This window comes from Pteropus medius, unplaced genomic scaffold (genome assembly GCF_902729225.1).
Source record: "Pteropus medius unplaced genomic scaffold, Ma_sr-lr_union100, whole genome shotgun sequence".
Taxonomy (NCBI): Eukaryota; Metazoa; Chordata; class Mammalia; order Chiroptera; family Pteropodidae; genus Pteropus; species Pteropus medius.
This window is the reverse complement of record NW_024349802.1, coordinates 25,551,240-25,577,993: the sequence shown is the minus strand read 5'-3', so window position 1 is coordinate 25,577,993 and position 26,754 is coordinate 25,551,240. Positions and strand designations below refer to the sequence as shown.

The window sequence follows — 26,754 nt, the reverse complement described above, 5'->3', positions numbered from 1 at the left end:
GTCTTTCTGCTCTGATTTCAGGATGACACCTGTGGCTTATGTGCCTTGGCTAATAGTAAACAGTCTTTTTTTAGTTGGTATCTCTTTTCCCCAGTGAAATGGTTCCTCTGTCTGTGGCTCATAACTTAGGTGACAGTCCTTCCCATTTGTCACAGTTTGGATAGCACGATGGTCCTGATTCAGTGGCATCTATTTACTAAACCCCTAGATTTAGTACAAATGGATTGACTTTTACAAGTGAGCATTGTCACCTTCGAAGTTGTCACAATACACTTTGCCCAAGGATGCTGTCAAGGGCACAGTACATTTTTATTACTCCCTGATGGATTAGATCTTGCAGTGTTCTCGTCAACAAAGGGCTCTTGGTTGTCTGCCATGTTCCAGGCTCCCTGAAATGTTCTGTGAGGGACAACAAGATGAATCTAATGCTGTCTCTTCTTTTTCTGGATTCACAGTGCATGGAGGAAACTTATGTATACAAGTCCTTGTGATATAGCCCCCTTATAAAAGAAACATAAGAATCTCCTCAGGACTTTGAACCTGAGTTTTATTTTGGAAAAAATAAAAATAAAAACCACTGAGAACCACAGCTGGTGGATAAGGTGAGGGATCAAATGGGTTCCACAGTTTTGTCATTAGGAGCAGGCTTGAAGTTTTTCTGTGTGTAGGCCTCAGATGTTATTTCTAAATGAAGTTTACAAAGCAGAGTTTTAAACTCATCTTGAGCAGTGGAGTAAGTGCATGCCTTCCAAATGTGCTTCTTGAAGACTCTCATATAGATGTTTCTGGAGTGTTTGTTCAAGAGCGTTCTTCTGGGGTTGGGTCTGATTAGATTAAGTTTTTAAGGATCACTTATTTCCTTATAATTGTTTCTGTGATTTATTGCTGTGTAACAAACTGCCCAAAGCTTAGTGGCCTCACAAATTATGGTCTCATTTTTCTGTGGATGGACTGGCCTCAGCTGGGCAGATCTGCTCTACATGATGTCAGATGAGGCTGCATCTGGGCTAACCTGGGCTGGAAGTCCAAGAAGGCTCACTCCCATGACTGGCAGTTGATGTCGGTTGTTGGCTGAGTGCTCAGCTGTGGCTATCTACTAGAATAGCTACATGTGGCTTTTGCTTCTCACAGCATGGCACTAGTATTCTGAGGGAGCCTTCCCAGAGGGAGGAAGCGAAAGCTTCTTAAAGACTGGATCCAGAGCTGGCACAGAGTCACTTTCACCATATTCTGTTGGGTAAGCAGTCACAGGGCCAGCCCAGATTCAATAAGGCTACCTCTCGATGAGGGTGACAAAGAATGTACCACCATCTTGAGTTCACCATAACAACCATCATCACATCTATGCCCTATGATAAGAAAGAAATCGTTGTCTTCTGACAATCGAGATTAAATTGAAGAAACGTTGCAGGGTTTTAGTTAGTTTGGATTTTTATGGCTGGTTAAGTGTTTAACAGAATTCTACTCTCACGGCTGTACATACGTTATCCGTTAATCCTCACAGACAATCCTGTGAGGAAAGAATGATTATTGTTCTTTTACAGAAGAGGCAGTTGAGCTCAGAGAAGGCGCATAACATGACTGATGTCACACAGTTGTAGAGCTGGGTTTGAAGTCCCAGGAAGGTCTTCTTATCCTCCAAGTGCAGTTATTCACAGTCCAACTCTGTCATCTCCATCAGCCAAGTGAAAAATTCGGAGAAAAATTGTTATGCCCTAACAATATCAAGAAAGGGCCACGGAGCGTTTTGGTTTGGGAGCAATGTAGAAAAGAGAGAGGTATAGAACTGTAGCTCACATCATTTCCTCTGATGACATTTTTTTAAATAGAAGCCGCAGCTTTTAAACTGTGGAGGAAACAATGAGACTATTTTGCTCTTTTGTCCTTTGTTTTCCGTCCTGTTTGTCTCTGTTTGTCATTGAAGTCTGCACTGGCCTAGCTCTCAATAGTTCACAGGAGTCGGGGTCAGGATTAGTCTTGTATTTACCGAAGAATCACAGGAAGGCGAGAAATGAGAAATAAGGTTTTTCATGTTATTCTGGTTCCCTGGTAACCTTCATCTAGAGATGGTACTGATTCCTAGGTGGTGTCTCTTAGGTAAGCAGCATTACAATTGTGTCTTCTATTATTTTTTAAAAAAGGGGGAGAGGGAACTTTCTAAGAAATGATGGAGTTGACTCAGTATTTCATCATTTGCCACCTATTTTAAGTATCCATTTTGTTTAGAGGGCCCCATTATTACTGCTTAATGAAGTTTACATAAATAATGATGATGATTAGCCTTTCGCATAATGCTTTTTATTTCGGTGATTTCAAATATAGTTTAGTGCAATATACTGTTCTTTTTTTTATATGCCGTATTCTACCTACTTCTTCTGTTTAAAATGGAATTATCCAATAATTATATATTTTGAGGAAATAGAGACATGGATTAATTGAAGTGACTTACTAAAGGTCATGTAGTGGTCTAGACGGAAGTAGGTTTAAATCTGTAAGATGCATACAGTGCTTACAGTGCATACAGCGCTGTCACGTGCAGGGTGATACAGTGGGACTGGGCACTCTTCATGCGCTGCCTCTGCTGTGAGAGCTAGAGCTCCAAGCTGCCTCGGTTTTTCTTCTTAATCTGTAAAATGGATCCATAAAGCTTCCTTGCAAGCCCTCATAGACTTAAGTAAGAGAGTATATTTAAAGTATCTGATATGTAAGACTCAATAAATAGAGTTTTTTCCCCAATACTTTATTATGAAAAAGTTTTTAAATGAAGAATAAAGGAAAGAATTAAACAGGGAACACCTCTGAGTACTCCCACCATATCTACCATTAAAATTACCAAGTTTGTTTTCTGTGTTTCTACCCATTTCTCCTTTGTGTGTGTGTGTTTGTATTTGCTTTTTCTTGGTTGGGTTCCCTTACCAACCTGGGAAGTCTTTGAGGTCAGATATTGTGTCCTTTACTTCTGTTTTCCCAGAGCTAGTGTAGTACTTGGTGCCTGGTCAGGACTTAGTTAACTATGTTTGAGCCAATGGATATGTACAAGCACATCACCCCTTAAAATATAGGATGTCAGCACTGTCCAGTAGAATTTTCTACAATGATGGAAATGATCTATAATTCTCTGTTGTCCAACACAGTTGTTGCTGATCGTGTGTGGTTACTGAGCACTTGAAATGTAGCTAATATGTCTGAGGAACTGAATTTTTACTTTTATTTCATTTTAATTTATTTAGCTTTCATGTGACTAGTGGCTACTGTATCGGACAACACAGCTCTGTATACTTCAGTTATTAATATTTTTTTCCAATATTTGTTCATTCTCTTTATTTCCATTTTCCTTCAGCCTTTATTCTTTCCTATTGCTTTTAAGGAGCTCTAATTATCTCTTTATGTAGATGGCAAATAGAATGTAGGAGAATGTAAACAGAATACTTCAGGGTGGTGATTTCAGTCATTGTTTAACTTGTTTTCCTTCTGGGTGGAACTGTTTTTCCTGGGGCCTGGCAAATTCTTAGCATTTATTTTGCTAACACTCTCTTTGCCCAGCTAAACCAAGATTTTCACAGAATCCCAGTGGGCTGGACTTAATTATATTCTTTGTAGCGATCATATCAATGTGGCATACAATTTCTAGTCCTGTGCTTCACTCCTGCTTAGTTTTCAAATGAACACAGATTATCTTCCAACATTTTAAAGCTACTTTCACCCTGCTTAAGTATCTTATTAACTTTGGGGAGGCAGAGAGAAAAAGGCCATACTTTATGAAGCCTCAGCCTGTGTTCTAGAAAATGCCATGCTCTGTCTCCCACCAGCACCTTCTCCTGCTTATATGTATGTGCTGTGTTTTATAACCCACTGCCTGGCCCACAGTAGGTGTCCAAGAAATATGCTGAAATGAACTTGAAATTCGGAACATATTTAAGTGGTCTCTGCTTTTATTTATTTGTATATTGGTGGGTTGTTCAAAACACCTGAAGTAAACTTGAGTGAGCTGTCAAAACTTGGAGGTTCAGGTTTGCTCTTATGACAAGCTCTTATAAAGTGTTAGCTGGAAAACTGGCCTGAGAATATAAAAATGGGATGTTTCCTTGGGCTTCTGGCACTCACTTTGATACCCTAGAAATATTTTCTGATTGTACTTCCTGTTAACCAGGACATTGCTGCTCCTCCTCCCCGACTCTCCCCTCCCCTTTTTTTGGTCCATCCCTAGAAAATAGTGAAAGTAAATTGAAATAAGACCAAATCATGAAAAACTTTTGAACCAAGATAAATGTTTTTTCCCCCTGAATGATTGCAAGTTGCGATTGGTTTTTTGAAAGAATGAAATAATCGTCATCATCATAATTAATATTCATTAAGTGCCTATTATATGCCAGGTGCACAAAATGACTTACTGTCACCTAAACCTCACAGCCACCTGAAGAGGAAGTACTGTTATTGTTCGCTTTTTCAGATGAGAGTTCCCAAGCACAGAGAGGTTCAGGTACCCACTGAGGATCTCTTGAGGAGAAAGTGAGTTGGAAGTTCCCACCTCAACTTTGCATAATGTAGGTTTCTTTCCCTCTGCCAACTATGCAAAGTACAGTCCTATTTTCTTTGTGAGGAGGGGGAATGAGGAACTCTGGAAGCCTCAGAACCCACAGAATAATAAAAGGGTTTCCAAGTGAAAGCTGGAAACAATACATTTTTAACAAAATGGGCAGTTACTCTAATTGCTTTGCCCCTACTGTTCGATTCCTTTTTATGTCCTAATTCATTAAATTATGTGCACACACAGGCTTATTATTTACAGATGTATGCACTTTTAACTGGCTCATGTGAAACAGATGTTTTGCAAAAGGTAACAGAGAGCAAGTGATCGAAACCCTCCTTAGTGGGTATCAAGTGAGTATTATGGCCCATTACCTGCAGGTCTTTTACTATTATTTTGAATTGCAATGTCCAGCGTGGGGAGGCTAATTCAATCTGTCCCCCGGAGGAACAAATAAAAATACAACGACCCTATAAGAAGACAGCTGCTTCTCAAAATAAAGGAGGGTGCGTGCCGGTGATAGGCAGGTGGTGTTCACATGTGGGCTCAGGTGGATGTGAGCCAGTTTTACAAGCAATTTGAGAAAAATAAAAAATACCCATTGCATTACAGTCTATCTTTTTATTTTTTAAGAGCTTTATTCTATATTTTATTCTAATCACAGCCTTTAAATTCACAGCCAAGCAATCATCATACTCTTTTTTTATCGAGAATTTCATTATTTTTGATAGAATTATTCCATTGCTCATGTAACTGGCAGGAATGCATGCAAAGCTGGGATAGTACATATGATGTCAAATTACTATCTACCAGATTCTGGAAGAGTTGGGCCCTGACCACAGGTTCTTCACGGCTCCACAATAAATAATCTTCAATTAATAATAACTGTAGAATTAATTTCAGTTACCTATTGCTGCATAACAGACCAGCACAATACTTAATGGCTTAAAAAACACAATTTATTATTAACTTTCGAGGACTTGCCTCACTTGGGGTCTTTCATGTGGCTGCAGTCTGGTGGTGTTGGGGCTGGACTGAGAATTTGAATAGGGCTAGATGTTCAAGGTGTCTTCTCCATTCACACGTCTAGTTCCTCAGCTGATATTGCTGGAACAACCGAAGGCTGTCTGAGCATCTCAGTCTCCATGTGGCCTGCTCTTGTGATGTGGGCTTTCTTGCAGCATGGTGGTCCCAGGGCCCTTTACTTGGCTTCCCCCAGAATAAGCATTCCCAGAAACCTAGGTGGAAGCTGCGGAGCTCCTTATGATCTAGGCTCCTGTGTAACATAACATTACTCTTGCCACACAGCCTGCTGATCAGAAGGAAATCACAGGAGCAGCTCAGATTCCAGAGTAAAGGCCCACACAATGGTGGATCCACAGAGCTGTGGTTCTTAAATTAAGAAGGCCATATTCGGACACTAGGTACCATACTCACTGTGCATTTAGAAATAAATGCACACCTCTTTTTCAAAACAAGATAACATGGCCTAATAAAAATAAACACGACTAATTCACGCAATTACTTTAATACTTGTTAAGAATATTAGGGAGCAAAATTAATCACCCCTCAAAGTAACAGTGAGATTTATTGTTTATGAATTTTCAGGAGTTCTCTAAACAACAGCAAAAAAACTGGAGCAAGAAGATGGCTGAAATTTTGTCCATTTTGCACGTGGAAAGCGTCACAACTAAAACATAAGATGGGACATGAAATATTAAGTGGCATATCAGGTTTATTGCATGTATGACCATGAGAGTGCATTTTATTTTGTCTTATAGAGCTCTAAAAAAAATCCATGTAATGGATTAAAGGTATTAAAACTCCCATATTCCTCCTGGCTCCAGGCCAGGGAACAAGGCATGATAAATAATCCCAATAGACAGAATATGTAGGAAGGAATTTTAAACTGTATTTATGATAGACATATTGACCTCCCTAACTAATAAAAATGTATACATAAGGTTAGTTTTGAAGGAAAGGTGCAGACCTTACACCTTTATAGTGTATATAAATACTATATACACTGTAATTTTAGCATCCTTAAAATACTTCTCACGTCTCTGTGACATATGGCTATCATACTCTGTCTTTACCCTGGAAGCAAAGAAAAGCATGGATTTTACAATAGTAACATGTGCAGTTACTATATGAAGAAATAGTTTTAATATCTTTTATCTTAAAGCAGGGGTTCAGAAAATGGAGCCAAATCTGGCCTGTAGCCTGTTTTTGTAAATAAAGTTTTATTGGAATATTCCACACCTGTTCATTTATGTCTTGTATGCAGCTACCTTTTCCCTACAGTGGCAGACCTAAGCGGCTAAGACAGAGACCAAGCATGTGGCTCACAAAGCCTAAAGTACTTACTGTCTGACCCTTTACAGAAAAAGTTTGCTGACTTTGTCTTAAAACATGAAAAATTAATAGGACGGCTTAGATTAGAAATGAGTGCTTCATTATTTATTTATAATAATCTTGTGTGTGAATTCAGGAAGCCATTTCTGGATTAAGCCATTTCTTTACTGTGTGACTTTGGCCAAGTCATTTAACTTCTCTGAGCTTCAGTTTCCTCCTGCGATAAAGGAGATTTAAAAACTGATAATGATAATAATCTCTGCTCTTCTTCATACATTTATCATGATGGAGTAAGTGGGGTAATGGGAGTGAAAACACCTCAAATCATCCATCACCACATAATATATGCTGTTAGCAGAGTCTGCTGAATTGGCTGAAACTATCATCATTTTTGTGTTATTGCATGTAAGGATTTCTATGCGGATTTCATTCTTTTCATTCATTAATTTTTTTCAATCAACATTTATTGCGTTCATGCTCTGTACCGAGCACTTTTTTAAGCACAGAGTATTTAAAGGCAAGGCAGCTGAAGCCTTTGGTGTGCAAGTGATATGCCATGTCATGGCAGACGTGGGCTCCCATCAACTCCTTCCTCCAGCGTGGGGCCATTTTTGCCATCTGATATTTTCAGTTGTCCATTTGCGTGGGCCAAGAACAGTGTCTTCTAACTTCTTTATAACCCAGCATCCAGCACGGTGTCTGGCCCTGCCAGGTGCTCAATAAATAATTGTCAGCAGCTGGATGTGGTTGGCTGGTAGTCACCGCCCTGTGCTGCCTTCTCTCCCATGTGTTCCTTCCAAAGGTTTTCTGCTCTGGGTTTTCAGCAACTGTTGAAGGCTTTCAAATGCTAGATCACGGTGTTAAGGAGGTGTTTAAAGAAGCTGCTTCTGAGGCTTCTAGGCATGTGGATTGGGGATGGGCCTGGAAAACCCATGAGAAAATGGTCATTGCAGTATTTTAGATCAATATCTTAGAGGCTGGGAAGGAAGGGACATTTGCAGAGAGTGTAGGGAGGCAAAGGTGACACAACTTGCTTTACTCATATTAGCTTATAGAGAATCTCTTAGGTACATCAGGAGCAACTACTATTTTGATAGGGAAATGGAAGTGAAGGCCAGGAAATGAAGACATAAGATTAATATGTAGGTGAAAGATGGGGAGGTGAATAATATTGAGATTCATCCACACCAAGGATGACCCTTGATATGGTAATGGTGATAACTCTGCTTTATGTAACACTGCTATGTGAGGGGGATTGTGCCAAGTGCTTTACAGAGACTTCCTGTTTCTTGTTCACAATGATCCAAAGAGGGATAGATTATCATTTTATACAAGGAGAAATTGAGGCTCAGAGAGGTTAAGTAACTTGTCCAAAGTCACACAGCTAGTAATTGGGAGAGTTAGGATTTGAACCCAGGCAGGCTGGCTCCAGAATTCACACTTCCAACCATAAGCCTCAACTTGTAGGCAAAGATGAAAAGTTTCCTGAAGGATGAAACATCCAAAAAAAAAAAAAATGTAAGCCTTGGGGCCTGCTCACAGTTGAGAGATTGGTAAAACTTTTTTTGAATTATTATTATTTTGTTTAATTTTTTCTTAGCAATTTCTTTTTTAAGAACCAAAATTAAAGTACTTTGAAATTCTCATCCTTCTCACATCAAGAAATAGTGAGAAATACCGTTAGGAAAGAAAAACACAATCAGTGTTCTAGTGTTTCTGTAATCTGAACAATTCCATATAGAAACTTAAGAATCTTTTAAAATAAAATATCCCCCAAATGTATCCTTTTGACCTGATATGTTATGTTCATCTCTAGCACTAACAAAATCTTCGTATTACTCAACTAGAAGGTTTGGTAAGGATGTTTACTATCTATCTTTCCGCTTCTAGTCACTCCTCCCACACTGTGGTCTTCAGGGGAGAGAGTAATTCAGCCCATCATTTAGGGCATTCAAATCTGTAGACAGTGACAGAAGAGCTATCATACAACTTTAGAATTTTGGATGTTGGTTTCATTCTGATGCCAGATGAACTTTGGTCAGGGCAGTGCATATGGCCCACTGGCAAAAGGGGGAGAACCAGCTTAGGGATGGGGGTGTCCAGAGCTCCCCTGTTCCCAGCAGAGCCCCAAAGCAGGCAGACAGCAGGTCACATTTAGCTGAGTTACTGCTCCTGACAGTGTGTAGTCACACGCCCTTGGAGCACTGCCAAAGGCCTTTGAACCTTGGTCTTAGCTGCTGCCATTTTGCCTGCTGGGGGTTGATTTCTCAGCAGGGAAGATGCTGGAGAGGTTCAAGGGGGTGTGTGTGTGGTTGTGGGTGTGTGTCTTCTCATTCCTGTGTTTGCTTCTGGGGGACTTTCCTACTTTATTGCTCTGACTGGAAAGGAAAAAAAAAGGGGCTTTATTTCTCTCCCCTTAGCTTCTTTCTTTTTTAGTTTTCCAGTTTGACTTCTGGTCCTTATCACGGGGTAAGTGAGTGTGTGTGTGTGTGTGTGTGTGTGTGTGACTTAGATATAGTCTATAAATTCTCAAACCTGTTGCCAGGGACTTTGCCAGCCTATTGCCAGAGAAGTTGTGTGTAGTCTCATAAGAGAGGATATCATTGTATTCTCCCAACACCTGGGTTACACCCATTCTCTTGAACCAAAGACCGTTTGCCTTCAAATCCCCGCTCAAAGGTTTGGTCTGTATGACCTTGAGCAAGTTACCTAACCACCCTGTGCCTCTAATTTCTTTCCTGTACAAAAGAAATACTAAGGATAGCTGTCTTGTAGGATCATTATGAGGATCAAGTGAATTAATATATATAAAGTGGTCAGAACAGAATGGGGGTGCTGGCTAGCCCATCGTACATGCTCCATAACTTTGTTATTCATATTGTTGTAAGTTATCGATTAGACTAGGCCCTAGAGATGTTTCTGTCACCTTCTAAGGTAACAGCTTTAATCACATTAATATATGGCTTACCTAACACTTTTCCCCAAATGCTCTAATAATGAAGTGTTATTATGTTTGTGTTTTTATAGTTCTGTAGTTTACAAAATACAAACCCTGCAATGTAGTAAGCATACTTGTCATCTCTGATGCTCAGATTAGGAAACTGAGGCTCAGGAAGGCGAAGTGACTGTGTACAGGCAGAGTTAGGGACTGAGTTCATGCCGTCTACCATCTAGGACTGTGCAGTTTCCACTTCTCTGGTGCTGCAGGACATTATTTGCTGTTCCACTCCTTTGTCCTGAAGTCTCCCCACAAGTAGCATCCTTACCTCAGCACTGTTTATAATTTTGAGGGGTAGGGACTGTCCTGTGTATTATAGGATGTTTAGTAGCATCCCTGGCCTCTACACACTAAGTTTCAGTACTGGCCCCCAATTACGACAGCCAGAATGTCTCAGACACTGCAGTATCTCTTGGGGAAAATAAGTGCTGGTTAAGAATCATTGCCCTAAATTAAAGAAGGTAAAAGGGAAATGTGGGCGGTGGGTAGAGGTCCTGGTTGGCTATTGCTTGTTAAGCACTTACTGTGTGCCAGGCAAGTTGCAAACAATGTACCCTTTCACCAACTCAGCAACCAGAATTTTAGGATTGTCTGTGTTTATTATGAAAGAGACACTGGGGCTCTGAGACTGTAAAGAAAACTCTATTAAGTTAGTAAGTGGCAGAAGAGGGATTCAAATCCAGGTCGATCTGGCAGCAAAGCCTGTGCCCTTGCCATCATTTCCTACACACAATTTTCTGTAGGCTCATGGTGTTGTAGTTTTTTGTTGTTGTTGTTTTTGTTTTATTTTTTTTTTAGGAACAAGGATTAGATGGGTTTCAAAGTTATTCTGAGACCACTAATGTGATTGTACACCTGTAAAAAACAAAACAAAACAAAAACTCCTTGCGGCAAACATAACCAAATAAATCTAATTTTGTTAAGAGGGGTGTGGCTAAATTCTGGTGTAATCTCACTTGCACTTTTTTAGACCTCAGAAGGGTGGCAAGGATTCCTGTGTGACAAAGCATAATTTCCTTTTCATCTTCCTTAAGTATTCCAAAAACTATCTCCCCATTACTTTTCTGTAACTCTGGCACCAGTGTGGTTTGCAAATAAATATATTTACAGTGTACAAGCCAAGAATTGTATATGAAATGATATATATTTTAATGCTCCAGTTTTAATCTGTGTGCAGGAATTTGAACAGATAATAGAATGTCATTTATTAGTGCAATAATTGCTTTTTAGAAATGATGGGAATCCTGATTAGAAGCAGAATATGGAACTGAATCATTTGGTGTTGAGATACACTCTTCGGGGGATCTTAGTATTGCAATGTAATTAGCTTCATCCACACATGACTCCCGAGACCCGTTCCAACATTTGTTCCGTGAATACAGTTCCATTTCTGATGCCTCTCAGCTCACATCATTAATAAGTAGTTATATGGGTAGGCCTGTTAAGTGATTTTAAGGGGGAATTTATTTGAACCCTGTCATAAGCTATCTTAGTATTGTCCTAGAAAATAGTGATATAAAGCATCATCTGTTAAAAACGTCACCCAAAATAACCTATGAGATAATTTCGACTATGTTCCTTGAAGCAAGAAAGCACATTATAAAAATGAAATGTAGGAGTTGAACGTGCCATGGTCCCTTATGAAAATATGACAGCACTTCCCATGGTCAAAGTCAGTCCCAGGAATAATTTCTGCTGCTGGCTGGGAGCCCAGGCAGGTGTAGCTATCGTAGAGAGTGATTAGTGGATGCTGAGCCTCTCTTTTTAAGGACTAAACTATCTTGTCAAATTTAACCATATCTGGAATCAAATCAGTGTTTGGAAAATTAGAACCGTGAATTAAAAGATAACGCGGGGCACAATTCTGCAGTTCTCAAGTTTGAATAAATAGTCCTGACCACCCCACACCCGGTGATGTTTCTAGCAAAGGAAATAAATGAAGGAGATGGAAAAGGAGAACTTAAAAAGCTATGGGTTTTCATGAAATAATAGTCATATATATGAAGCCATTAAAATTTCTTTTATAAAGGCTGAGAGAGGCACTGTGTTCTTAAATTTCCTCATTGCAGAGTTCCTGGTCATCCCCTCCCCAGTGTTTTGGGGAGGAGTAAAGGGGTTAATGCATATTAAGCTCTTAGCACAGCCCCAGGCATACAGTAAGGGCTCAGTAAATAGTAGATACTATTAGTTCAAGCTCTTCCAGTGTAACTTTGAACCCACTGCCAACTAGAACCCACTGCCAACTAAAATCCACTGCCAACATTCCGTGGGAGAAAACGAAGGCTTTTGGTGAGCATAAACACACACCCAGCTTGAAGATCTTAATGTATTAAGTACTTAACAAGGTAGAGTATTTAGTGAGGACCTGTGCAAAGGGGAAACAGAGTTCCCATGCCAAATTGACTCATCAAAATGTTTGAGATTCTGGGGAGGTGAGGACAGTAACAAGACATTTTTAAATCCGGGTGTCTCAAATGTTGTTAATGTGTATTAGAATAATATGGGGGATTTTCTTAAGATGCCTATTTAGATTGGCAGGCATTTCTGGGTAGAGCTGAGTGTTCCCAGGTGATGGTGATGCTGCTGACCTGAGACCACATTTTGCAAAGCAAGGCTTTCTTTAAAGAGTCAAAAATCAAAGTCCCCCCGCCCCCCACGTCCCCTTTCCCGTACGGCCCCTGCCTTTTGTCCTCTGCCTGGGTTCAGCACCTGTTGCCTGTGTGGTCAGAATAGCAGGGATTCTCATAACCCAGCTCCAGCCCTCGGCCAGGATCCCGGGTGACCCGGGCAAACACACACTTCTTCAGGGTCACGGGCAGGTTACTGAGTCAAGACTGCCAAAGGCCCTCGATGATGTTTTCCTTCTCCCCCCACCCCCTCCTTCCTTTGCCTGCCCCAAACCCGGGACTAATCTTGGAACTGCTTAATAATATCAAAGCCAGCAGCAGTGTGCGGCAAGACCATTTCAAAGCAGCATTTTTCTTGTTTGGCAATTACCTAATTTCAGAATGCGATTCACAGATTTGCAAAACCCACGTGTGTGGAAACAAACCGCTGCTCCTGAAAGATGATTAAAAGCAGACCCCCTCAGGAAGAGGCGACAGAAAAATTAAATGAGCGACAGTATGGAGCTCTTTTGCCCCCACGCTAACATTTGGATTCAAGTAAATTATATTTTAATAAAATATCTACATGCGCACTCGCACACGCATGCGCACATGCACGCAGGGGAGAATCTGGTTCTAATTACTTGTACTTTAGTTGAACTTTGGCGTTTCCTTTGACTTTCTCCCTAATGTATGTGAGCTGTGGGCCCTGCGATCCTGCAGTGAATACACAGAAAAAAAAGGGGGAAAAAATCCAGACCGGCTGTCTTTGGTGCCAACAAAAATGAAGCCCAACTGAATGTTTTGACCAAATGCAACACTTTGCTATTCTCCCTTAATTAGCTGAAATTACTCCCTCCCACCGGGTCCCAAAGCCCTGGGCTCAAAATTCCCCTGGGGCCATGCAGGAAATGCCTTTTGCTTTACAACTCTTTTTTTTTTTTTTTTTTTTCTTTTAAGGCTCAGCTGCCCAGAGAGTGCATTAAAATACTGTCTTAATCATGGAAGGTTCTAGTAAAAAGGCAGGGCTTTCATAATACAAGATGCCTGCCTGCCTGCCTCTAATCAGGCCCAACATAAAATCCTGAAATCTGTCAACATGGTTTAGCCAGCAGTAAATTAGTTCTCACAAAGAAAAAAATTGTATACTGAGCTCTCTCTTAAAAATGGTATCAGCTACTTAATCTAACCTTTAGAAAAATGCCAAGCATGTTAGGAATTGTGAAGGGAACTATTGTTGGAGACTTTGTGTTTAAATGACACTCAGGTGTGTTGTAACAACAAAGACATTTATACTGTTTTCTCAGGTGAGTTAGGTTTGTAAGTGCCAAGTCTTTTTTTTTTTAACAGGCAACAGCATTAATTTTTCTTTCTTTTTTCTTTTTTCCTCTTATTTTGGGAACAAATTAACCCCTAGAGTTGTGGCCATGTTTGAGAAAGCTGTGTCACTGGGAGCATTGGCATTCTACTTTGTACCATCTTGGTTAGTGGAGATTTCATTTAGTTTGTTTTTATTTTGCCTGCAAACAGCCTCTGAGTTTGAAGCCTTTCAGAGTAGTGCTTTTAAAAATGTTTCTAACTGTGGACCTTTGTCCATTCCTAAGTGGCCTACCACCAGCCTACGATGAGATAAGTGTAGAGATTGAGAGCAAATGTTTAGAAACTTCTACAGCAATTTGACAGAGTAATTTTCTATATTATTATTATTATTATTTTTATTTTATGTTGGAGCTTGTGTTTTGGACATCTTTTTTCTAAACCCTTCTTTCTAGAGATTCATTTTGTATATTTTTTCTAGGGATTTGTTTTTATTTAATTGTCTCAATCCATGAGGGAGGGGTTGGGAGGTGGGTAAGAAATGGTACTTTGCCTTAGTCTGAAAATCACTAATTTAAATCAAATGCCTACCTCCCTACCCCCAGTAATTCCGATGCTGGTCTGGACCACACTTTGAGGAGCATTAATTTAGAAACAAACAACCAGTAATGAATTTTATGCAAGGAAAGTGATTCTAGCTTTGTTTTCCTCAGTAACAGCCATCTCTATGTTGCAGAGATGGAGAGGTTTAAAATATGGAATGGAAGCTTCTGTCTGCAGGTTTGGTTTGGCTCGCTTTCCCCTTTTGCATGTGTGCAGCCCAGAGAAGCCCCCTCGCATCTCTGGTGCTGACTCTGCTCTGGGCAGGGACTCACAGAGCTTTGGTGCATCCATCTTGCCCAGGTAGCAGAAGTTTCTCTGTCTTGGCCATTCCCTGACAAAGCAAGGCAACTCACATCAGAGGCTACTGCTTGTTGGGCATGCAAGCACCAAAGAGAACCTAATAAGTCAATAAGTAAGCAAGAAAATAAATAAAAGCAGGAGGCAAAAAGCAGATCCGAATTATTCCTCAAAGGCTCCTTCCCCAAACTGAAATCACATCAGGTTGGTTGGAGTACAGTTGTTTTATTGAATGACACAAGCCTTTTTTCCCCTTGGGAAGTCTAAAAACTGCTTTTTTGGCCTCCCTGAGATCGCTGAATGAGCTAACAGAGGACACATTCTCTGCTGAGCCTGCAGAGTTTGCAAGCAAAAATTTTATCATTCCATAGACTGATTCTGTTTGTCTGAAATAAGGAACAAAATGTTTGAGGCCTCTCAAGGGCATTTGATGAATCTAATTCTAATTTAAAGGGACTAATAGATTATTGATTTAAGCAGGATGACAGTGAACAGATCAATGGCCAAGCGCCCTGTAGCTACCTTAAATACCAAAATGACTAGGAAAAGGGAGCCATTAGACTGTCCTTCTCCCTTGTTTGCCATTGTCTTGATGGTGGTAGTGGTGCTGGTGGGGTGGACAAAAAGGGAAGGGGAGCCCTAATGAACTTTGGCAAAGTATATTTTGCTACATTACCAAAAAGGCCAGAGGTTGCATTAAAATACAAATTTGCTTTAATATTGGTGCCATATCCTGGCTATAATTCTAGAACTTGTTTTGGCATGTTTGCTTAAGGCTAGCTTTGGCAATCTGACTACACCACTGAGATTTTTTTCTTTGCATTATTCTCAGTATTATAGGCCACACAGAGGAAACAAAGGACCGTAGATTACCAATTTTGAGGGTGATATATATAGTCAAATATTTAACTCTTTACTAGCCATGAGGAAAATTTTTCTGAAGATTATTTCTTGTCATATATAAGACTTTTTTTGTTTACGTTTGTGTGGGCTTCATTTATGGCATTTGTAGGATTCAATTTCAAACCACAATAGAAAGAATCAATTTATTTTTTAAAATCAGCCTGGTCACCTCCTCTGGGAAGTTCTCTTGATTTCTCCTGGGGCTGAATACGGCTCGAAGACCTCTTTGTCATTTTGATATTTATCATGTCAGTGGTTCCCAAATTGCTGCAATTTGGATTCACTAGGAAAAAAAAAATTTGTTTTAAACACTGAAGACTGACTCCTACTCACAAACATTCTCGCGTAATAGGTCTGGGATATAACCTGCCCATTAGGGTATTTAAAAGCTCTCGAGGTAGTTCTGATGTACAGCCAAGTTTGGGAACTACTGTGTTATATTTTAATTGTTGGTTTACTCTCTATTAAGCCAAACTCGTCAAGGCTAAGGAATTATACCATGTACCATCCACCACTTGTAACACAATGCCTGGCACATTATAATCACTCAGAGAAAATAAATGATTGAACACATGAACATCTATTGTACAGATATGGGAAAGTTCATAGCATTGCTGGCAAAATCACCACAGCCTTAATAGAGGTCCAGCGCCCTCACTATTGATTGCTTACAGTAGAACATTTTCACTTATGGCAGCTATTCAGGAAAAACTTTCTGGATTCATTCGTTTTAAATGACTCTCATCCATAGAAGAAGACTTTTTCCAACCTTTGTAAAATACTTTGGGATTTTTGAAGCTTCCCCCTTTTTGCGTACTTCGCCCCAAGTCTCTTGGGTATTAAATTGTCCTCAGTTCTGTTTTCTCTCTTTGGGAGGGTGAAATGCTGTACTCTCCTGAGTACATGTATTCGAAGTGGCATATTTATGGAAATTACCACCCACTTTTGAAATTCAGGGCATAGCTCTGACAGCTGAATCCAGCCCTAACAATTCTATTTACAACTTCCCTAGTCAAGCCAGATTAGCTGTTCTACAAGAGCGAGTAGGACATGAAAACACACATCCCCCACATTGCTTCTGCGGAGAACACAATGCAGGATTGATCATAGTGGTGACGACAGGCTTCTGTCAGTTGTTGAAACGCTGAGTGGAAGTCGAGGCACTCAAGTAGAACCAGTCCAAAAGATTTGAGAGGCATCTAGGGAAGGGCTCATTTTTTTATTTTTAGGAGTGTAAATTGACACAGCTTTCTAGAAGTCAAATTTATCAACATGAATTAAAAACTAACAAAATATTTTAAATAACCATACCTTTTAAACTAATAATTCCACTTCTAAGAATTTATCCTAAGGAAAAAGTCAGAGATGTGCTGAGATTAGCTACAAAGATGTTCATCATAATGAAATGTTTTGTGGGAAAGATACTTACTGACGTGGAAATAAACTCATGATAGAACAAGTTAAACAAACAAAGTCCCAAATAGAATCTATGGTATAATTCCACTTTAGTGAACAAACCAACCAACCAAAAACATTTATATGCATAGAAAAATGGTCTGGAAGGTATATGCCAAAATGATAACAGTGATTTTCTCAGTGAAAAGATTGTAGGTGATTGTAATTCTATGTATGTCCTTGTTGTTTGTTTTTTTTTTAACCATATATTATTTTGTACTTTTCGCAAGTATGTTTTTTTCTTCATGTTATTGTTACTCATTTGCTTTCGGTGAAGCTGATTAGTGTGAGTTAGTGTGAGGAATGCTTTTGCGTTTACAGCCTGATAGCTGGTCTGTTAAGCTTTAGTGACATCTTAGATGCTGACCCATCTATAGAACACTTAACATAATCATGCCAAACTACCCAGAGTAAGGGCTTTCTTCCTCCCAGATACTTCAGTTTTAAGCAGTAAAGACTAATAGATTTATCTTCTAGACCTGAATGACTCTAATGAATTCATTCCAAGATTCTTCTGAATTATGAAAATACTGTAATTATACTTGATTCTATTCCAAATGGATAATTAATAACTTTTTAATGAAGCCAATGAGTATATGAAAGCAATTTGGGTTCCAATTATATCATTTAACAACTTAGAGGGGCACTTAGTGTTTGGAATGAAGAAGAAAAAGGAAAAGGAAAAAGTTTATCAATTCAACAAATATTTATTGATCACCTATCTACTTTGTGCCAGGACCTCTTCTAAGCCTGGAACACAGTTGTAAACCATGTAGTTAAATTTCTTGGCCTCATGAAACCCACACTTGAGGGTGTGGCCAAGATAGAATATAAATCTTATGCAAACAAACTTTCTAAATTTAGACATTCATTAGAGTTTTATAGAAAATAAAATAAAATAATGGGATATAGTGATGAGGTGTGAGGAGTGGGCATTTTACTTAGAGAAGTCATCTCTGAGAAGGTGGCATCTGCTTTAAGACATAAGAGATGCAAAGGAACCAGATTCGTGAAGGTCTGAGAATTTGCAGTAGGAGAAATGACTAGTGTGCAGTTACCTTAAGCTGGTATGACAGTTTGGCCTATTCGAGAAATAGAATAGAAGCCAAGTGTTTAGAAATCAATAAATTAGGAGAATCATTGGATTTGGTGACATTGCTAATGGGCTTGTCATGAAGAGCCTTGTAACACAGAGTAAGGAGCTGGACTTTGATCTAACTGGTGACTATTGGAGGGCTTTAGACTGCTGAGTGAGAGGGATCAATGTTAACTTTTTGAACAATTACCTTGACTGCTTTTGTGAAGAATGGACCCTAGGGTACAAGCATAGGTACAGTGAAGAGGCTATTGCAGTAGTTGAGGTGGATTACTAGCCTGCTGTGGCAGCAGGATTGCGAGAACAAGATAGATTGGTTGACCCAACTTGCTGAAAGTTCGGCTTTGGACAGTTGAGTCAGCAGAATATCTAACCTGGGATTATGAGCAATGGAACAACTAGGAATGTTATACTCAGGAAAACCTGTATATTGTCAAGTGACTTGGAGATTGGAAGATTCTGGAACATTATTTGATCCTTTCAATCACTCCCTTTCCCATTTCCATCATACTTTATGAGCATTTTTACCTGTGATTGGAGTAGGGCTAAGTCTTTCTTTGAACATAAATCTGGAGAGTAGGGATGGGAGAATACATAGGTCTTAAATTCTATGAATTCCATGGAATTTGGGTGCTTAAACAATGAGATGGGGAAATCGTGTATTTTTAAATCTAGAATAAAGAGCAGCTTGACTCTGTGCCATTGGAATTATAAATCAGTGCTTCTCAAATATTAATTGTACCTTCAGTCAACGGAGGGTTTTGTTAAACTGCAGATTCTGATTCCATAAGCTTGAGCTGGGGCCTGATGCTATGTTTTCTAATAACCTCTGAAGCGATGCCGATGCTGCTAATCCAGGGAGCAGTCTTTGAGTAGCAAAGGTCTTGCCATTATTAGTATTAATAAAGACTGGTTGTGGCTGTGTGCCAAAGGCCCTCCCCATAGACTTGTTGAATGGCTATTTTGGGCATTTTCTTTATTTGTCCTCAGGAAATTTGCTTTTAATTAAGTGAACAACAGGGTCAGACAAGTTATTTCTGAGACTCTAAGTTAATCAAAAGCTGGAGGAAACTGAAGAGTGTCAAGAGCCTGGGGTTTGCAGTGTGAAGATCTGACTTTGTGTGTTGGCTCTACCACTGCCCTGTTGATCTTGGACAAGTCACGGCACTCCTCTGAGTTCTTGTGCCTGCTGCGATGACTGGTTTTTTGGGCCTATCTTTGCTAATGTTATTGCTGAATTTGGGGCAGAGGCCTTTGAGTTCACTGGCGAAAAAGAAATGAACTGAAATCTGTTTTCTCTCCATCGTAGCGATTGAAACACAGAGCACCAGCTCTGAGGAACTCGTCCCGAGCCCTCCGTCTCCACTTCCTCCCCCTCGCGTGTACAAACCCTGCTTCGTCTGCCAGGACAAATCATCAGGGTACCACTATGGGGTCAGCGCCTGTGAGGGCTGTAAGGTGAGTACCCACGGCTCAGTGCCTGCAGCGCTCTCGTTCTACACATGCTCCGTGAAGGTGACCTCCCCAGCTCCAGAAATGGGCTGCTTTGCCATCTGTGACGTCACCTCCAATCAGCATGGTGGGCTTCGCTGCATTTGATGGTTTCACTTCCTCCTTATAGCTCATCAGTTGAAAATTTAGAAACTTCTACAAATGACTGGGACCAAATGTTTGGTCTTTTCAGGTAACAAGAGCCTTTTAAAGGAGTTCTGAAAAGCATCATCCTGTTTCTCTTTAAAACATGCTGTCTGGTGTCTTTGTAGTTTTATTTTATTTTTAAATATGACTGACAGTCCACTGAATCAACGTGAAGAGAATCCAAGGTTGAAATTGGGATTTATCTTCTGGCTGTTTCCTCAGCCCTGTGGCCTTTGAATTACAGTTTGATTTTCAGCCTGTAGGGACTTGCTACTGTGTGTGTGTCATAAATTCAGGGGAACTGGATTTAAAATTCCAGCCTACAGAGTAGTGGAGGCTGAACATGTGTCAGAGAGGATATGGCTGCTTTGAATCAAGCTAGACAATTGTTATCGAGTCCAACAGGCTTAATTGAGTGAAAGAGCTTATTTTTTTTTTAAGAGAGAAAAGAAACAAAGGATGACTTCACAGGCAAATCCAGCTCATCCATAGACAGTTTTTCAAAGGAACTATGGCTGTCTTGAGCCATCTCTTCCCTATATATACAACTTTTTTATGTTCTCCCCAGTGAGTGTTCAGGTGTGTTGTTTATATATCTAAATTGCGTGATTCATTGGTAAATTGTCAACATTTTGGAATAATATTACAGGTGCTCCCATCTTGGCATTTGTATTTTCATGACATTTGTATTTAGTTTATTGGAGTTTGCACTTTTTGTTACTATGTGTATTGGTTCGGCACTATTGTGTAACAAACCATTCTAAAACTAAATGGTTTAAACAATAACTTTTTATTTAGCCTACAATTCTATGGGTCAGCACTTTAGGCCAGGCTCCTGTGGGTGCTTCATCTGGTTTTAGCTGTGCTCCGGGATGTATCTCTGGTTAGCTAACTGATTCTGCTTCTGGGGGTACTGCCTATTGGATGGAGACCCTCAGCTCTCCTCCATGTGGTCTCTCATTCTCATTGGACTAGCCTTGGCTATGTGTACAGGCAGAGTTCCAGAAGAGAGAACAGAAGCGCAAAAGGTCTTGAAAGGCTGAGGCTCAGAAGTGGCACACTGTCGCTTCTGATATGTTCTGTTGGCCAAAGCAAGTCATAAGGCCAGTCTGTACTTAAGAGGTAGGAACATAAACTCCTCTTATTAATTTGAGGAGCTGTGAAGTCACATTTTAAGAGGCAGGCAGGAAGGAAAATTAGCATCATTTTTACATGCAACCTACCACACTGCATCTCTAGTTGCCTTTGAACACATAGTGGATAGGACTTGAGCTCTATTGCCCGCACCTCACACACACTCTGGCCCATAATGGGTGCTTAAAGATGTAAGTTAAACAAAGACATAAATGTCACTCAGCCCCTCAAAGAAATTATGTGAGTTTCCCCTTCTTTCAAATCATTTGAATAAACATGTATTATTTTACGGGGTAAGGCTAGTTTGGGGAAATTCATTAAAGACAGGCACAGCTCTCTACCTCTGGTATTATGTTGGTTGTTTTAAAAGAATTCCTCTCTTTAAGAAGCTTCAGATATAGTGGTCAGGAAAGTTAATGTGGCAACCAGTGGCAGCTGGATAAAAAGCGAAATATTTGTGTATCTAATTATTGCTTTATTATTGGTCACCTCTAGCTGAATCTACTTAAATTTATCCTGAGATTTGGGAAGGCTTCAGCAGAATACCAGTTCACTTTGTCCAATAGATAAATAAATTACTTGTTATGCAATGTATAAGTAATTTTCTAATGCTCATTTGAAAGTTAAATGAAAAAACACTCATATTTCAAAAACTTTTAAGTCATCTCATGTCCACAAATCTTAATGAGGTGTGTTATAACTCAGCTTACCTACTCCCATTATATCCTGGGAAAAGAAATTATCCAGTGTCTCTTCTCATGCCAGATTCCAGGCCCTGCATATTAAGCTGTTTCACAATCTGCCTGGTACAAAATGTTTTAATCAGCCCTTAGTCAGCTAATTCCCTGAATCTCTTGTTTTAATTTGGGATTCTGACTCTTTTTAGGAAAAACCCCAACAAAAACAAAACCCACATTGGCCCAAACAACTTTGATAAACTTGGTTAAGCTGTTCCGAGTCATGTTATAATATATCTTTTTAACAAAGCTATAAACCCAGTAACGTCAGTTGAGCTTGCCAGCCAGTTGTTGAATTTGAGGGTTTTTGTCTTGTGAGTGGGTGTCTGAAAAGAGTAGGCTGCCTTTTCCCCTTGAGAAAGACTGGTCTGCATTTTGGCTTGCTGGGAACATACAGTGGCACAATTCACAGAACTGAAAAACATGAGAATACAAAATCTTAATGGACTAGCCAAAGAAAAAGAAATATAACTTCTTAAATTATTTTTTTAAAATTATCAGTACAATGCAGAATTTATTGTATAAAAAAAGTACGAAATTTAAACAGCCATAGTTTTACCCTAGGAGCAGAGAACCTGTTGTTTTTTTCAGTAGAACCTGTTTTTCTATGGGCATATAGATATTGCTATTTTTGTTCTTTTCTTTTTGTTTAATAGAATTTTATCTTGCATACTGCTTTTAACCTCTTTTTTAAATTTAATAACCTTTCATGACCAAATTTAAACAACTGCATAGTTTTTATGGTTGTACCATTAATACAGTAGTTTATGCTTACATCATAATTTCTTTAACTAGTCTCCTATTGTTATACAATTAGGATGTTTCTAGTGCTTCACTGTTTTAACTACCACTTTAATATATGGCCTTTAGATATGTATCTGATCATTTTCTTCGGTTAAATTAGTAGAACTAGAATTTCTATGTCAGTGTCTTTATACATTTTTAGAGCTTTTGATACAAATTGCCAAAATGCCCTCTAGGACGGGTATATCAATTTAAGCTGTCTAAAGGTTAATCTTATTGGAAACTATCTATTAGGAATCTCTCCCCTGTGATAATAAGGTAATGAATCAAGAAACAACTTCTATTCTGGAATTCAACATATAATAATTTGATTGTTTGTAATGGTTCCCATGCATGATAGGTAGACTGTTTTGAGCTACCAGTAGGTACCTCTAGGCTCCTGGTTGACCTGTGAGAATTGTTGGCCCATCCTTTGCCTTGAGATCAGAGATCATTACCCTGGGCTAGGAGCCTCTGTTTTAAGTAGAACTCCGAAACAGAGCCGAGTTGATATCTTGAAGTAATGCCCTTCTTAAAGAAGTGGCTTCTGCCTATCATTACCACGATGACCTTATTGATTATTGTTTGGGAAAGAAAACCTGTCTTCCTAGGAATCAGGAGGCAATCTCAGCCTCAGAATTTAATGAATAGATCGTGATCCACCTATGAATGGTCAGTGGCTGCTATGTTGACACAGCGTCACCCTGGTAACATAACCACTAGATGCACCATAGGGATGCCCCACTTAGGGGATTTCCAGCTGAGCAATGGCAATTTTTTGCAGAGGACAAAAAGTACATAAAATGAACGTGTGGTGGTGTTAGCCAACAAGGTTTAACAATATAAAGTTATAAAGCAGATTTTCATGTCTTTTATAATGTATGCACAATTTTGGCCTTCATCATATTTCATATTTCCATTTTTGTAACTTTCAAAGAATGTAGAGTTTAGAGTAATAATACCAGGATCTGAATCCTAGCTACTCGCTAGGCTACTCGCCAGTTTTTTTTACTTTGGGAAGACATTTTTAATTCTCAATGTCTCTCTTCTCATTTGGAAAAATGGAGATAATATCTAATATTGTTGTTAGGATAAAATGAATTACTATAAAGCAGATAGACTAATACCTGGCACATAATACGTGGTACATATTCTTAGTTATCATTTGTATTATTAACTTATAATGACTTTTGCACGCAGTGGTGTGAAATCAGTTATAATCTTAGTATTCTTTCTTGCAATGTCCTTCTAGCAATTTCCCATTCCTTTATACAAAAATAAACACTGCTTCCTTCCTTCAGGATTCAAGTTAAGACCCAACAATTCCATGGAACCTCCTCTGATTACCTTAGTAAGAGGTTGGCAAATTGTTTCTGTAAAGAACCAGATGGTAACTATTTTGGGCTTTGAAGGCCATATGGTCTCTGTTGCAATTACTCAATTCTGCCATTATAGTATTAGAGGAGCCATATACAATATGTATAAGAATGAGTATGGCTATATTCTAATAAAACTTTATTCACAAAAACAAGCGGGTTACTTTTGGCCCTTGGGCCTAGTTTTCTGGCCTCAGCTAAAGTACATGATGGTATGTCCTTTCTTACAGTTTCTAAAACTGAGAACTGATAGCCCAAAGCACTTTTGCCAAAGGTGGCAGGCCAGTTGCTTCTGGTGGACTGTGGGTGGCAGGGGTGGACATCGTTCCCAATCCCCACCTGCTTAAGCAGAGTTGCTAATAAGAGTTGATGTCCACTTGCCCCAGGCTCCATAGCAGGAACTTCAAGACCACTTTCCCTGTCTGGTATTTCTCTACCTCCTTGTTTCTGCTCAGCTCCCACTTCCTTATCATCTAAAGTCAGAGAAATTAGCAATTTCCTTTCAAGGGAGCTACTTCCAAAAACACCTACATCTTAGTTTGGAGTGGTTTTTGGAATGTATTTCATGAGCTGCTGTATCAGTTAGCTTTTCAAATAACCCAAAAGCTCATTGGCTTAAAACAATAGACATCTATTATTTGTTACGATTCTGTTCAGATATTTTTGTCTGGGCTGGCTTGGCCTGGGTCAGATGGTCTACAGTGGCCTCACTCAGATGACTGGAGCTTTAGCGGGGTGACCAGATCCTGTTCCCAAGTTGTTGTTTCTCATCTGTTAGCCTAGCCTGGACTTGTTCACGTGGTAGTGGATGGGTTCCCATCGGTAAGAGAAGACATCACCAGTGTGCACACTCCTGGTTGTATCACATTTGCTAATGTTCCCTTGGCCAAAGCAGTTACATGGTCAAGTCTAGATTCAATGGGTGGAGAAATAGACTCCTCCCCTTAAGGGGAAAAGTAGCAAAGTCACCTTGCAAAAAGATTGGTATACCAGAGCTGGCATTTGATTATATGCTGTCTTCTACTATTCCCCAGTTACATGGGTAAGTCTCTTCTGGCAATTACATTCACCGTTTCGTCATCCTTCAGCATATATTTATTGAACACCGACTGAATTTCAGGGCCAGTGCCAGATGCTGGAGATGCAATGGTGAACATGACAGACAAGTTCCTTCTGGAACTTACTGTCTTACACAAAGGAGCAGATAATAAACAATTTGTAGTTGGAAGGAAATGAACAAATGGTTGGGTAAAGAATAATTGAGGGTTACGTGATTTGATAGGGGGTCAGGTAAGATCTCATGGCTGAGAAGGAACCAGCTGTGTGAGCCAAAGGGGAAACCATTTTAGGTCAGAAACTGAACACCGGATTCTGGGGCCATTTCTTCCTTTCTTCGCCGTGTTCATTAACTTCTCTGGGCCTCAGCAGATTTGCAAAACAGACAGAAATCCATAAGTTTGAACCCAGTCCTATGCCAAATACAAACACTAAAGCAGTGAAACCATCAGTTGAGCTAATTTATTATTAGGGATGGCACATATGGCATTGCAGTCCCTGCTTTTTGGAGGTAAGTAGGGAGAAGAAAAACACTACTGTTCTTGGATACCTTTTCTGCCCCAAATAATTTAGGCATTTTTTACCTATATCTCATTTAATTCTCACAGCAACCCTGAAGAAGGTAGGCTTTATCATCCCCATTTTACAGATGAGGAAACTGAGGTTCAGAGAAGTTAAGAAACTTGGCCAAGGTCACACAGCTAGCTAGCCTTTGCCAGGGCTAGGATTGAAATCCCATGCCTGTTGGAAAATACCCGATTGCTTCATCCACTTTGAAACAGAAGGTAGGAAGCAGTGGTGTGTTATGATCTAGACTGGGGGTTTCATGGGGCGACAAATTAAATACTTAAAAGAAAAACAACCTTACTGTTTTGGTCATTTCATAAAAGAAATGACATTTTTACAACAAAATGTAAGAGAAGGAAGAGCTTACAAGGCAGTCTTTTCCTAAGAAGGGGCAGTTAGCAGACAGGACCCACCCACGGGCACAGTCCCAACTGCTGCTTTGTTCTTGTTCTCTCTGCTTTGCCATTGATGGGTGGAAACTTCCCATCCATAAGCCAGCATTTGAGAACCACTGTCCAGCCCATATGTAGAGCCCCTGGGGTGAGACCGGGTGCAGCCATGATGGCGTGCTTTCTCCACAAGGGCACAGAGGAAATGCTTGCTCAAGGTCACGTTGGCAGCCTTCTATTTAAAGCAGCCTTTAAGAGTTGAAACCCCACTAGCCCCCTTGGTCCCTCAGGGTTAATTTTGTCCATTTTCTCATCTGCCTTTGTTTTCCTTGCCTCTGAAGAAGAGAGGCCCTCATCTCCACGAGTGTAAGACTGCTGGGCTGTTATTTTCCTGGCAGACAGCAAGTAGTGTGTTCAGTCACAAAAAGTTTTGCAATCAGGAAGATGGATGTCTGTACTTAATTTTAGAACTTCTATTAAATACTATAAATGTACTTAGTGATTTTATTTGGCCAAGGCCATTTAAAATGGCATCGTTTTTTGTTTTTAATTGGCATGGATAAACGTGAACATTATGCTCTGTTTGGAGAACATTTTGGGCTTTGCCCACCCTGATAGTTGCCTCTGTTTAGGGGGTCTATTGTAGTATCAAGCCCCAAGGACAATATAACACACTAAAGATGATAACAAAAATAGGACAACCTCTGCATGCCATAGTAGCTAAAATTGAATTATGAAGCCTGCCATCAAGTTCATTGTTATGGTCCTTGAACCACACAGAACAGTAGATCCCCTTGTAGACCCAAAGAGCTATTCACCTTATTAAAATCGACCAACAATGGAGAATTTATTTATTCTCATTCATCAGGCATTTATTAAACACCTCCTATGGCACAGACTCTAGATAGACAAATGA

At 39.7% G+C, this 26,754-nt stretch overlaps 1 protein-coding gene across 3 annotated transcripts in view; it reads left to right on the top strand.

Moving 5' to 3' along the window:
* The window catches only part of RARB (retinoic acid receptor beta), a 357,943-nt gene that overhangs the window by 207,139 nt on the left and 124,050 nt on the right, over positions 1-26,754 (top strand). For all 3 annotated transcript variants that reach the window (XM_039836737.1, XM_039836736.1, XM_039836738.1), the window contains one exon: positions 19,468-19,616. In XM_039836737.1, coding sequence (XP_039692671.1) covers positions 19,468-19,616 — 149 coding nt within the window. The remainder of the gene's footprint in view (positions 1-19,467; positions 19,617-26,754) is intronic.